General features: G+C 47.4%; 2 protein-coding genes across 9 annotated transcripts in view; one reads left to right on the top strand and one right to left on the bottom strand.

The window, feature by feature from the left end:
• RALGPS1 (Ral GEF with PH domain and SH3 binding motif 1) overlaps positions 1-14,578 on the bottom strand; it is a 306,650-nt gene that overhangs the window by 108,609 nt on the left and 183,463 nt on the right. The gene's annotated exons all lie outside the window — the stretch shown is intronic.
• ANGPTL2 (angiopoietin like 2) overlaps positions 1-14,578 on the top strand; it is a 35,647-nt gene that overhangs the window by 11,838 nt on the left and 9,231 nt on the right. Inside the window, exon 2 of the mRNA XM_054500772.2 lies at positions 2,362-3,227. Within this exon, the coding sequence (XP_054356747.1) occupies positions 2,411-3,227 (817 nt within the window). The 5' untranslated portion in view covers positions 2,362-2,410. The remainder of the gene's footprint in view (positions 1-2,361; positions 3,228-14,578) is intronic.

Here is a 14,578-nt window from a genome sequence, read left to right as displayed (position 1 = left end):
CAAAAGGCCAACCAAGTGGTTGGAGGAGATGATTGAAGGGGAGAGGGGTCAGAGACGAGACCAGGGAGGAAGTGGGGGCCGGATCATAGAGTGCCTTGGAGACCCACTAGCTTTTCCTCCAAGATGGTGAGCCACTGGGGGGTTTTGAATAGAAGAGTGACCCCGTTTGACTTTTTAAAAAGGACCACTCTGGCTGCCAAGTTGAGGACAGAAGGTAGGATGGGCAAGGCTGGGGCAGGGAGGCTAGTTAGGAAATTACTCCAATAGTCCAGGTAAATGGCGCAGGTGGGTTACACCAGGGTGGTGGCAGGGAGGTGGGGAGACACAGGACTCTGAGAATATTTCTGGCATCGTAATTTGGCGGTGAATTAGATGTGGGGTATGAAAGAAACAAAGGCGTCTAGGATGACTTCAAGGCTTTCGGCCTGAGCAACTAGAGTGGACATTTACGAACACAGGAAAAACTGGGATGAACAGGTTGGGTTGGAGATACGGGGAAAAACGAGTGCATTTCTGGATGAGTTGAGATACCTAGCAGATAGTCAAGTGGAAATGTCAAAAAAGCAGCTGTATGTATGAGTCTAGAGTCCTGGGGAGAGTTCCAGAAATAAATGCGGATGTAATCAGTACTTGAGGGTGATCACCAACGTGACCTCTGGATGAGATCACTAAGGTAAAGAAAATTCTGAGGACTGAGTTTTGGGTCCCCCTCAACAGTAGAGAAAGGACAGGAATATGAGGATGAACCAGCACAGGCTCTGAGGAGGAACAGCCGGCAAGACAGGAGGCAGGGTGGCGTTCTGGAAAGGAAGGTCAAGAAGGGAGCTCAACTGTATCCCACAGTGTGAGAGGGAAAATATTAATGAGGATCAAGAACCAGCCCTTCCATCTGGCAAACAGACAGGGGATCCTGTCTAGAGCAACCTAGAATGAAGGGGAGGGGGCAAAGCCTGATGAGGGTGGGCTCAAGAGAGACCAGGAAGAGAGGAACTTTCTGGAAATGGTGAGTGCAGGCATCTCTTTGGAGGCTTTGCTAAAAAGGGGATCAGAGAAATGCAACAAGAGCTGCAGAGGGGATGTGAGGTCAAGAGAGGGTTTTAAGTTGAGAGAAAAAACCGTATGATTATAGGAAAACCATCCTGATGGTGGGGAGATGGTGAGGACTGCTGGAGCAAGGCCCTCGAGTGGGCAAGAGAAGGGATCTAGCACATGTCCTCCCCTCCCTCTTGGCCCATTTAACTCCTACTCATTCCTCAAAGGTCAGTGTAAAGGGCACTTTCTCAGGGAAGCATTCCTGACCCTCCAATTAGGTCAATTCCCTGTAATACCCCTTTACAGCATGTGACAGTTGTGCTTTCTGGCATTTGGGAATGGCATAATGATGTGAAAGCCCCATGAGGGCAGGGGCTGGCTCCATCCTGTTGGTAGCTGTATCCCTAGCCACTAGCATGCTGTCCAGCAAATCACAGGTGTTCAATGAACATCTGGTGAAAGGATGAATGGTCCAAGAATAGAAGCGAAGCAAATCTGGAGACACATTCTGTGTTCTGCTCCCTTCTAACTTAATCACGTTGCAGTGGTCAGGACTGTGCTGTCACTGGCTATTGCAAATATTTGGATTCAGAAGAGCTCAGTTGTTTGTTCCTGTTTTGGCTCTGTAGCTTAGCTAACACAGTGACCAGAGCCATGTAACTGGACACATCCTTCCACTGACATTATCCACTAAACCCTGAATGTATTCCATAACATGTCTAACGATTTCTTCGTTTATCAAATATTTGCCCGAAGTGCAATATCCTGGGAATACAGGTTTGAATCAGACACAGGACATGCCCTCATGGAGTTAGAATCCAACAGAGAAGATCAAACAGAACTGCTATTCAGCACAGCCGTGATAGGTATTACAAGGGGAAAGTTCAGGGGGTGTGAAAGTATAGAATAGGGAGACTCAACAGTCTGAGGAGCCAAAGGTAGCAGAGGAGGGAAACCAGAAAATCCTCCCTCTGCCTCCCCTCCCCAGCTTGAAGCTGCCTGGATATGATTCTCAGGCTCTAGGCCAGGAGTTCAGCAAGCGGGCTGCGAGCATTGGAGCTGGCTCTGCAAGTAGCAGGGCCATGGCCTCCTGCCTTCAGATGCCCTGAGACCCTCCCTCTTCCCTTCTACCTCTGCTGGAGCTTGCCTGTCTCCTCTTGCTTCCAGAATGGCTGCCTGTTCTCTAACTCCAAGAGAACATAACCCAGCATCCTGAAGCTGAGTTTTTGGAAAGCTCTGCCTGCCTGGCGAGAAGGCTGGGATCACTGACGGCACAGGGCACTGACAGTGGTGGGACCATCACTGATTCTCCCCTCTGTTTACTTTCAGGCTTTCATAGATTCTATTCACAAAGAATAACCACCATTTTGCAAGGACCATGAGGCCACTGTGCGTGACATGCTGGTGGCTCGGACTGCTGGCTGCCATGGGAGCTGCTGCAGGCCAGGAGGATGGTTTTGAGGGCACTGAGGAGGGCTCGCCAAGAGAGTTCATTTACCTAAACAGATACAAGCGGGCGGGCGAGTCCCAGGACAAGTGCACCTACACCTTCATTGTGCCCCAGCAGCGGGTCACGGGTGCCATCTGCGTCAACTCCAAGGAGCCTGAGGTACTTCTGGAGAACCGAGTGCATAAGCAGGAGCTAGAGCTGCTCAACAATGAGCTGCTCAAGCAGAAGCGGCAGATCGAGACGCTGCAGCAGCTGGTGGAGGTGGACGGCGGCATTGTGAGCGAGGTGAAGCTGCTGCGCAAGGAGAGCCGCAACATGAACTCACGGGTCACGCAGCTCTACATGCAGCTCCTGCACGAGATCATCCGCAAGCGGGACAACGCATTGGAGCTCTCCCAGCTGGAGAACAGGATCCTGAACCAGACAGCCGACATGCTGCAGCTGGCCAGCAAGTACAAGGACCTGGAGCACAAGTACCAGCACCTGGCCACACTGGCCCACAACCAATCAGAGATCATCGCGCAGCTTGAGGAGCACTGCCAGAGGGTGCCCTCGGCCAGACCTGTCCCCCAGCCACCCCCCGCTGCCCCGCCCCGGGTCTACCAGCCACCCACCTACAACCGCATCATCAACCAGATCTCTACCAATGAGATCCAGAGTGACCAGAACCTGAAGGTGCTGCCACCCCCTCTGCCCACTATGCCCACTCTCACCAGCCTCCCATCTTCCACTGACAAGCCGTCGGGTAAGTGCTTCTGGGATCGTGTTCCAATGTGGGTCTCAGAGCCAGGCACCAGGCTTCCCTTGGCTGTTTCCACAAATGGGGAAAATCCACGGCCAGTTGAAGCCGGGCCAAAGACATGCACAATCCCCCAGCAATCCCTTGGGCTGAGCTGCTGGAGCCAGTGGGGTGAGGGGTGGGGGGGAACCACATTCCTTAGATGGATCCTCAAAGGTATTACCAAAAAATGGAGTTTCAGAAGAGGGCAAACACTCTTTGGCTTCTGACAGGAAAGAACCCAAGGCCTGTAGTTTTCTAGGCTCTGCACGAGATCCCATGTGTTGGCAGATAGAAGAGAATGTCTCCCCTGCAGCTCATGCACTGTGCCTGGTACAGGGTTGGCCCTCTGTAAATGCTCACCAAATAAACAGTGGGCCAAAAGAAAAGAAAGTATTACCCACGTTAAGAATATGATAAACACATTGTAGGGGCTGGGCATGGGAAGGAGTCCTTCCTAAAGCCCACACACTTCCTAGAGTCTGCTGCTGTCTAGAATTTTCAATGATGCTTCCATATGCTCTTACATACATGTTTCATCTTACAATATAGCAATTCTCAGAATACCATTATGGGGGAGGAATGGGATTGCTGGCAGGTTTTAAAGCTTAACCAAGATACTGGCACTGGACATTTCCATGTATGTTACATAATTAACTCCTGGAGCTCCTTGTGGACAGGATGAGTAACTTGCTAATAGGCTTAGGATGTTCAGGCTAGATTTGCATTCAGGTCTTTTCACTTTAAATCTCTGGCTGACTTCTCTATGCTCTAGGACTCTAGGAATCATCATTTCTGGAAGAAGCAGGCCAGAGGCTCCCCTGTCAGAATGTCAGCACACATCCAGTCCCCTGAAGCTCAGCCCCTTGTTCATCCAGAACACCTGAGCCTTCCCAGTGGGCTGCCATATGAGAACTATATTCATCTCTGCATAAACGAACCATGTATCTACTCCAAGTCAGTGCTTTCGGTACCACTTCATTGTATAAGCAGGGAGAGACTTTTACTGAAAATATCCTGCTTTACACTTATTTCACACTTTTAAAAATAACCACCAGTACTGGGAATAGCAGCTTCTTGCTAATTCCAAAGAGGGGCTGAACCTGAGTGCAGGAGGGTGGCCAGTGCAGAGGGCAAGGGCAGCATTGTTTTCAAATAGGGCGCGTGAGGTGAGCTAAATGCAAGGTGAGCATCCACTGCAGCACCTCGAAGGAAAGACCTGGCCTGGGTGCAGGATTGAGAGCAGGCGCTTTGGAGTAGGCTGGCTTGGATTTAAATCTGGGTTCTTCCACTGATTAGCTCTGGGACATTAGGCAAGTCACTTTGTCCCCCTGAGGCTCGGTTTCCTCATCTGTTGAGGATAGATTAAAATAGTGCCTGTCGCTTTAGGAAATGAAATACTGCAAAAAACATGTTTAGCACAATGCTGGGTCCACGGTAAACTACAAGCCTCCTTTGATCTAGGTCTTTTCATCTTAAAACAAGGAGACTGAAATAAACAGTCCCTTTTTTAGCTCTGGCATTCCATCTGTACACGTGTCTGCTTTAAATCAGAAGCTCTGAAAGAGAGGGCAGGGTGTGTTAATTTGTCTTGATAGAATACCAAGAGGGTAAAACGTGCCCTTGGGCACCAAACAAAGGCTCAGCTGAACATTGTTATAACCCTGACTGGAGACAGGCTGGACTCAATGGTTACTCAACAGATCTCCTCTGGCCCAAGTGTCTCTGGTTTCTAACTCAAAACATTTCGGGACATTCCTGGGCTTGAACTAAGCTGGCAGATACATAGTATAGGAATAAAGACCTGGGTTTGCATCCATGCTTTACCCCTTGGTTAGCTGTTCACTCATGAGATAGTTATTTAACTCTTCTGAGCCTCAATTTTCTCCTCTGTAAAATGGGGACAAGGGTCATAACCTCACAGTGTTATGCTGTGGATACAATACAATCAAGCATGAAACATTATGTCATATAGTACAGCCAGCATTTGCTGAGCCCCTACTGCATGTTGGTAGCAGCACTAGACTTGGGGCAGCAGGTGACAACTGTGGTCCCTGAACTCCAGGAACTCAGTCTGGGGTAGATGGCAGGTGAATGAATGCATCTGGGATCCGTCCAATGCCCATGATTTCTAGTCCCTAACATCAGCACATCAGATCTGACAATGGATTTCTCTGGGAGGGAGTATCCGTCGAGGCCAACATTTCTAAAATCAGGAATGCAGTGAAAACTGGGCTGTCTGATCACTGTGGTGATACCCTGGTGTGCTAAGTGCCCTGGGGGACAGTAAGGTGGCATGACTAATTCTGCCTAGAGGGAAGGGAGAGGTTAGATAGAGGTGGCACTTCTTTGTTGCATCTTGAAGGATTTGTAAGATTTTACCAGGCAGACCTGGGAGTTGGGAACCCAAGTGACTAGTGGATCCCTGATGGAGATGAGTCTGTGCAAGGGCCCAGGGGCACAGTTCTACTCCTGGCACCTCAAATGGTTCAATCTCCTGCTTCTTTGTGTTCACAACCCACTGTGGGCTGTGTGTATCTAAGGGTCCTGCACCCGCCCGTCTTTTGTCTCCCACTTAAGAAAGCATGCCGTCATGGGAGGGAATGGCAGTGATTTCATCACAGAGATAACTGGAATGCATTAGGATTTATCCTTTTTTGTTACGCAAGGATCCCCAAATGTTGGTACTTGCTCATTACTAGTAGATTTCTTGTGACCCATCTCACCACTGAGCTCCCACACATGGCGCTGCCAGCTGGGATTGAGTGCCTAGCTGTGGAAGATGAATGGGTAGACAGAACCCAGGAAGAGAGCAGCTGGGGGAGGGTCCTGCCCTCTCCTGATGTTGAGGACTAAACTGGGAGGAAAAAACAGATGGTCTCTCTGCACGGAATAGTCAGGGCATCCAATCAGCAGAGAACATTCTTATCAGGTCTGTTCAGAGAGCTTGGGGCAGGTTCTGATCCTGGAAGACAAAACACTCTTCTGTGCTCTTACCCAACAGATCCTTTGTTCTTAGGGACATCACTCAGCCAGAAATACCTTTGCAATTAAACACCTTTGCACCCGAGCCTTGGCAGCTTCCAAACCTTTTTCACTCAGCAGCCTCAGAGCCATGTGCTCTTTTCTTCATCTGCCCACAGCATGCCCTTCCCCAGGGGACTAAGGGAGCCATGGCTGCTTATCTGAAGCTGTACTCACAAGCCTGTTCCCAGCCTTATTGAGACAGTAACAGGGTGGCCCCAGGCCAGGATGGCCTGCTGAGAGCCTGAGTGAGGAGGCACAGGCAGCTCCTGGCTTCCCTGGCTCCTCACCTGGGCTTTGTCCTGTGTCTCTCAGGTCTGGCCAGACCCAAAGGCATTTTGGTTAGGATGATTCTGTGATGAGGCCTGGGCCAAATGGCCCTGTCTGTGGTCCTCTGCCCCCACATATCCTGCTGCTGCTATTAAAAGAGGAAGGCTACAGGGGTCATTCTCTAAGAGGCAAAGGATAGAGTAGGCACCTGGGTTCTGGGAGGCCTGGTACTGTTTCTCAGTCCACCCAAGGCAGAGCCACACATTTGCCAGCCCTCCTGCACAGTGCCCATCCCAGAGACTGATCAGGGAGGAAAGGACAGTGCCAACAGCAGCTGCCACAGATGGGCTTTGTCAGAAACTAATCTTTAAAGACCAAAAAGAGTGAGCACTTTTAGCTGTTTTCTCTCCTGAGAAAGAGAATACAACCAGTTCAGTTTATTTCTCAACGAGTGAAGAAGAAGGGGCCATAAAACCATGAAATACTGGAACTATTGGGGCCTCTCAGATCCCCTAGAATGGCCTTCCTGTAACAGAGCCTATTGGTGGCAGAGCAGAGATCGATCCTGAGACTTGTACCTTGCAGGATATTGGGGTTCACAGATGTCAAGTAACTTAGCCAAGGGTACACAGCTAGTAAGTGGCTCGGCCAAGGCTCAAACCAAAGTATGTTTTAACTACTCTGGATACTGTACACTTCCACGGGAAGGCTGGAGGGGAACTGGTGTAAAAATCACCCCGTGAATGCTTGACTTGGCCCCAGCTGCCACAGGGACCTGGCCTTCTATCTCTACTTCCTGACCTTCTATCTCTACTTCCTGGTGCCACGTTCCAAACAGTTCCTTAAAATGAGCTCTGGAAACAGAGGTGGTAGATTTGTTATTAGAATGCTCATAGTTCCAATAACACAAAACACTGTCGCTACCATCCCACCAACATCATGCTCCCCCTCCCCAGGCCTAGCAGGAACCAGCCGAGCTCTCCAGTAGAAAGCACAATGTGCACCCGACTCCCAGCAAATGGACCCAACTGAAGTCTAATTTTTAATTTTTATCAAATCTGGACATATCTTCTGGGGTTCCTTCTACTCAGCATTTCAATGTATAGCTAAGTCTTCCAACATAAAGCTAAGTGTGAAGTTCTGATTTCTTTAAATGTTAGCCCTGACTGTATAAATGTCAGTAGACATGACCTTCCCTTGGGACCACATTAGGAGGCCCCCACATTGCTTCACTGACAAGAGTGCAAGCAGGAAGCCACCCCATCTCACAACAGATGGGCTATTGGGCTATGACCAGGATGGCATGGACAACTTGAACAAGAGTGTTTTCCTAGATGGATTTTCCACCTGTATTTTATTCCACCCTATAAGGTAGGAAATACGTACACGATTGTGGTTCCCCAGCACAATGGTATGTTTTAAAACAGAGAAATATATGATGTTGTAGCTCCCATTCTTTCTGGAGGTCAAGCAAACAATCAGGTGAAAAGGTGTCAACCCATGTGTGGCTGGGTCAGCTCCAGTAGGCTGGGCGTCCAGGCCCAAGCACTGCAGAGAGGTGGAGAAGCACAGGGTGTGTGTGGTGATCGTGGCGAGTGAGGGTGACTCTGCCCATCCTGAGTCAGCCTTCAAGGTCACAGAGGCTGAGGGAAAAGCCCACCCAGGTCTCCTGCCTCCAGAGCGTGTGCTGTTTCCACTGTACAATATTTTCTTTTATTCTAAAAGGTTTTGTTAAACAAAATAAGATTCCAAATTCAGTACAAACTACATAATCCAGTGATTTCTCAAAGAGCATTCTTGTGCTAGCTTCTTCCTAAACAAAATCTACTCTAGGAAGATGGCCCACCTGGATGATGGTTTCAGGAGGGCCAGCTCCCTTATTGCTTTGCTTTCTCTTCCTCCTCTTCTGGTACCTTGGGGAACTGATTACAAAGAGCCTTTTGAGTGTGATGGAAAGCTACCCCTCCATTCCTCCGGCAGTTTTCCAAAGATGACACTTGGCTAAATGCTCAAGGTATTTACGGTCATAGGAGATAAACTATCAACTTGTTACTGTTAAAAAAATCTTGAGATCTGGGATCTTGATGCCTGAAAATCTCAAGATTGGTACTTGGCAAACTGAAAGAAATCTAGAAAACCCTAGAGATCAGGCATCTGTGGCCAGCTAACTGGTCATACAAATGGATTGTTGTGGTGAACTTGTATAGTATTAATCCTGAGATGCTGTCCACCCCCACCCCCACTCCAAGAACAAAAAAAATAAAGTAGTATTAAGTTAGCCTCATACAAATGCTGGCACCATGCTCCTGGACTTCTCAGCCTCCATAACTGTGAGCCAAATAAACTTCCTTTCTTTATAAATTACCCAGTCTGTGCTATTCTGTTATAGCAGCAGAAAATGGACTACGCTCAGTCTTGTAAAAGTAACGAAGTATATACTTCCAGTGGTTTATACCCACATCAGTGAAGGATGCAGGCAGCAGAGACGTCTTGATGGGAACACTGGAGATGATCTTTCCTATTATCCCCGCACCACCACTGCCTCAACTTCGCTCTCCCTGGCATGAATCTGGTCAAAGATTATGCTGAAAATAAGCCTGATGGTCCTCATCTTACATATCTCAAGAAGAGCCTATGGAGCTACAGGGCGTGGAGTATTTATGTGATCCTTTGTTTTAAAAAAAAAAAGTTACTTTTCCCTGATATTTTTGAATACAGTAAGTCAAAACTACTATAGAGAAAAAATACACAGAGAAAAATCTTGCTAAGAGAATTTGTTTACATTATAAATACAATAGCTCCTAAATGTTGAAATTAAGTATCTTAGATGGTATGTCTAGAGTAGGGTCCAAATGAACAAAAAATCCACTCATCTGGCACCATCCCAGACATAATGTGCAGAGAGACTACTACAAACTGTCCAGCCTTTTCCACAAAGCAGGTTTCCTTTGCCAGGGTTTGGTCTGGATGTGGATTATCATCTGTTGTGGGGTCTCTGTTTCCAGATGGATTTATTATTATTGGTTCTCAGCTGGAAAGCACAGAATGAAGGTAGCAAAGGGGATGCAGCTCAGGATGGTGAAGGATGGAGGGTGAAGGATGGAGGAGTGAAGGATGGAGGGAGGCACACAGAGCGTTGAGGGACTCATGGAGTGAGCCTGCAAGGGCTCCTGCCTGAAAGGAGCCCACAGTCTTATGGGGACACAGATCCCTAACAACCCTAATGTGGTGTGATAACTGCAGCACAGAAGGTGGACCTGAGTTCTAATCCCAGATCCTCCACTTTCCAGCTGTGTGATCCTCTTGAGCCTTGGCTTTCTCGCAGGTGCAGGGGCTTATGAGGATGAAATGAAACGGTGTGCAAAGCACATGGCAGATGAAAGCCTCTAGATACATGATCATCACCATTCTTATTTTATTCCAGTAAAGATAAATATACAAAGCATTTTGGGAACCCTGAAAAGGATTAAGTAGCTTTCCTGGGGTTGGGGAAAGCTTCCTGAAGGAGGTGATGAGGAAGGTAAGGGCCTTGTGGTGCTCTCAGAATCACCGCCAGTGATAGTCAAGAAATCATGAAGACAAGGCTTGGTGCCAGACAAATGTCCTGCTTTCAGAAAAAGAAAAAGAATGTATACCAGAAATCACATACAACTGGCTTGTGGTCAAGCCCCAGTAAAATTATAGAAAAGAGTACATGAAGGGTTCGTGAGCATTTGCAAGATTAAAAGGTCACTAATGAAAGCCGACATAGGTTCTTAAAGAAGAAACCAATGAAGCTGATCCCTTCCTTGGAAAGGGTTAATACGCTGGCCAACTGTGGGACTGCTACCTGTCCAGTATCTGTGGATTGTAGTCATGGGTCTGATAAGTTCTTCCATGATGTGCCTGCAGGACAGCACCACAGTCTCTGACAGAGCCATGGCCACTCTCATTAGTGTGCCTGTGGAACCCTGGGGCACTGCCCACCTCTACATCAGAGACCTCCCTCACCCAGGAAGCTTTGGGTGCAACTGGCCACTGCCCCCAGGGAGCCAAGGTGAGCTGCTCACCTCTGCACACAGTGAGACCACCAAAGTCCCTTCTAAACTCTTTTTTAAAATGTCTTTAAAGCCCGTTTCTCCTCCTGCCCAACGGCGCTGGTGGAAACCTAAGAGTGACGCAATGCTTTGGACAGTGGCCTCTGGAAAGTAGTGCTGCAATGTCTGTTTCTCCCGAAGTCAAACGAGCAGAAACAGGACCTTTATAAGCCCTTTCTGGGCCCTAAGAGCTCTTACTTGAGAGGCCTCAGGCTGTATCACATGCATTGAAATGACCTACCTCACACATTTAATATAATTTTTACTGGAACAATTTTGAAAGGATTTAATACTTTTGCTTTTAAAATTATTTGGCTAAGAGTAACTCAATTAATTTATGGCTGGATCTCATTTCTCAGTAAACATCAAGCATGTTCAGGAATTCTTGGGAAGTGAAAAAAATCTAACCTACAAATTGTTTTCAAAAGTAATAACATTTTAATGAAGACAAAATTTAACAATTAATGAACTTGACAAGATGTCACACTTTGTAGTAATTTAATTACATACAATAAATTTTGATTTTGCAGTTTTCTTTTCATATTTTAGAGCCAGTAAGTTTTTTTAGGCCTCAAACATTTTCATCAACTCCTGAAACACTCATTGGCCCCAGGCACCATGCCCCAGGCACCATGCCCATCGTTTGAGGACTAAAGCGGCCTGAAAGCAGGCACAAGCATTTGGACCTTTTCCCTGGAATGATCAGAAATGACATGTGTGATGTCAGCTCTGAGGTTCTACAGGAACTGAAATGCCTTTGGGACCATACAAGCTATTCCTGTGTTTAGGTTATTGTTTTGTACTCTGGTTCGCTGAAAAGCAGTGATTGACATAGAATATATATACATCCATAACCAAAATCTTATTTTGCCAAGCCTTTGGATAAATGAGATTCGAAGACCCCCATACAACTGCTCCTCACTGTAGCCACCCCTCACACCCCATCCCCCAACCCTGTGTGTCTGTTCTCCTGCCCTCATGGGGTGCCCAGTGAGTCCTGATGCTGGCCTGGGTGGGACTCTCACCTAAGCAGGCCACGTGCCGTGGCACTCAGATGCATTAATTTGGGTAGGAAATTGCAGATCCAATTTCAACAGTTAGTCATTTCTCCTGTTAGAAAAATGTTTCAAGGAGTGGTGAGAAGACTTTTTGGAGACAGACCATCAGTGAGAGTAACTGAAAACAGCATACAGTTCTCATGAAAAGCAGACTGAATCTTAGTGATATCACAGAAGCCTCTCCCTAGTGCCTGTGTATGGACTAAAATATTCACAGGAGCGACTTCCCAGAACTAAGAGCCCCCCAGAACATTTCCCACAGGCCACAGGGTACTCTGAGTGGCCTAAGGTGGTCAAATTCTGACACCTGGGGCTGGACTCAGGGGATAAAAAGGACTGTCAGGCTGCTGGCCAGCCACGGGGTCCAGTCCCGCTGTGGGCAGGAAGGACTCTGCTCCTCCCCCCACACCTCAGGCATGTCAGAGAGAAGAGGCATCCCTCTTGCCCACGGAGGCCTCACTGCTTAGCTCCCAGCCTCAAGGTCAGATATTCACGGAGCCATGTTTTCCTAGTAGGAGGGGCACTGCCCTGAGAGCTGATGCAGTTTGTGAGCCCACTTCTCCACTAGGGCCTGGACTGGTAAATCAGGGTGATGCTGGTCTGCCCCAGACCCACAGAGAGACAACTGGAAATAGGAAGTTATGCTTGCCTGGCCTAGGTGCCGGTTCTAACTCAGCTTGACCAGAAAGGCCCTGTGTTGGGAGTAGCAAGCACTGTATCGGCCATCAATCAAGTGGGTCCTGGTTTCCTGGGAGGCCATGGTCCTTGTGTGCCTAATCCCTGTCAAGAACCCCAGAGAGGAGGAAGGAAACACCCAAAGCTGATCACCTCCAACACTTACCAGGGTGTGGCAGTGGGGTCCGGGCTGATACCTGTGTACTTGGTACTCCCCCACTTGCTGATGTCCCTCCTCTGGAGGCCTCCTGACCCCAGACCCTGTGTGCCTACCCATCCTTGTTGCTTCTCCAGGGAACTTCGGCTCAGCCACGGGGCTGCATTTCTCTTCACGTGGAACATTTGGCCACAGCTCCACCAAGAATGTAAATGTGGTCTTTATAGAGATGAGGTCGGGGCACTTGCTCCACTCTGAGCCCAGGTGCTGCCGAGTTAGTGTTGGCCTGATGCTGTGGGCAGAGCTGCCCTCTCAGAAGGGGCGCCAAGTTAAACACCGCTAGGTACTCTGCACTGGTCCAAAGGGAGCGCTTTGCCCACTGCATGTTGAAAACTCAGTTTCATTGACAAAAAAGATTTCCATTCTTCATGTCACTATATCTTTGTGGCCTTCTCCACTGAAATTCTGACTTTAAAATATATGGAAAACATCTACCGGTAAACATCTTACATTTAGTCTTGTATTGAAAAGCAAATACAGTAACGTGTGTGGAGGAGGAATTAGTCGGGGGGGGGGGTGGTGAACAACTTCAAAAATGTCAGCTTTCATCTATCAAAGGAAACAGAAAGGGATAATCTTCACAGAGCACCTGCCCCAGCTGGCTCCCATGCTGGCCGCTCTTGGGTTCATGACATCCTCAGAACAGCTATGGTCTCTTCCCATTTCACAGAAGAAATTGAGGCTCAATGAGGACCCTGCCCAAAGTCACACTGCGCATAGGTGAGGCCATCGAGATTGGAGCCGAGGGCTCCTGACTCCAAGTGTGGAGTCTTCCTCCAGCCCTCGCTTCCTCAGCCAGGTCTTCCTCCATTGAGGCCAGACCCTTGCCTGGCCCCCTATGAGGGCATTATTTATATGGAACAGCTATAGATTTTTCACAGTATCATTTATATGTTACAGTTGTGGATTTCTCATCAAAGTAGGATGTTTTGTCTCTGCTATTTTAAGGGAGCCACATAATTTTACTGCTGACAATTTTTCAATGTTAACTCTTTTTCTGACTAATTTTCATCCATCATTGATGTTTCTGACCTTTGCCACTGGTGCCTTTAATGTGTGAAAAGGAAATGTGTTTGAATGCAGGAGATTTCATAGAGGTCTATTAAGTGTTCTAAGGGAAATTTGTGTCTGAATATGTGTTTTTGATGGAAGCTAATGGGGCCTGATTGTCATGTGAAATTCCGTGCACAGACACATATGCACATTTTTTGTAACAGCAGAAAATACTAAACACTTCTACACAATTTGATACCTACTCCATTATTCTAGAAAGCCTTAAAAGAATTACCACATTTGCCTTTTTTAAAAAAAGAAAAACTTCTTCTACATCATAACAGACACTACAATAGTTGAAAAATGGGCAAAAAACACCAAAAGGTAAATACGGAAGAAAAAAATCATTAAAGATTTTTAAAAGTTTTACACCTTGACAAAGAACTGTAAATTTTTATGTTTTTTTTTTTTTCACTGGCTGACTGGCAAAGATTAACATTAGTTCTGAGGACACAGAGCTAAGTCAGCCTGGATCCCTCACTCTTGAGTTCGCTCTTGTTGGGGGAAAAGAAGAGTACTTTAGCGTGTAAGCTCTGGACACCCCCTGGGTGCATACACCTGCTGTGTCCTTTACCCACCAGGTAATCTTGAGGGGATCCTCTAATGACCACAGGGTCTGCTTTCCTACCTCACAGGAGTGTCAGGAGGGTCAGCTGTGGAAATACATGGCTAGGACCATAGGAAATGCTCAGTACACACTGGCTATTATTATTACTACTTCAGTCATGACTCTTAGAGGAAGGAGTTTATAACCTGGGACTTTGGGAATCCATTACCTTCTGAAACTGTATATAGAATTGTGTGAGTCTGTGCATTTTTCTGAATAAAGGATCTAGAACCATCCCCAAATTCTTAAAGGGACTAGTAGCCCCAAAACATTTAAAAACACTTGCCTTTATAAAAAGCCCTTGCTGGAAATGCCAAAGGTAAAACTGAGATCATTGA

This window comes from Pongo pygmaeus, chromosome 13 (genome assembly GCF_028885625.2).
Source record: "Pongo pygmaeus isolate AG05252 chromosome 13, NHGRI_mPonPyg2-v2.0_pri, whole genome shotgun sequence".
Taxonomy (NCBI): Eukaryota; Metazoa; Chordata; class Mammalia; order Primates; family Hominidae; genus Pongo; species Pongo pygmaeus.
The sequence above is the reverse complement of the archived record's forward strand: the minus strand, read 5'-3'. Positions and strand labels throughout refer to the sequence as shown.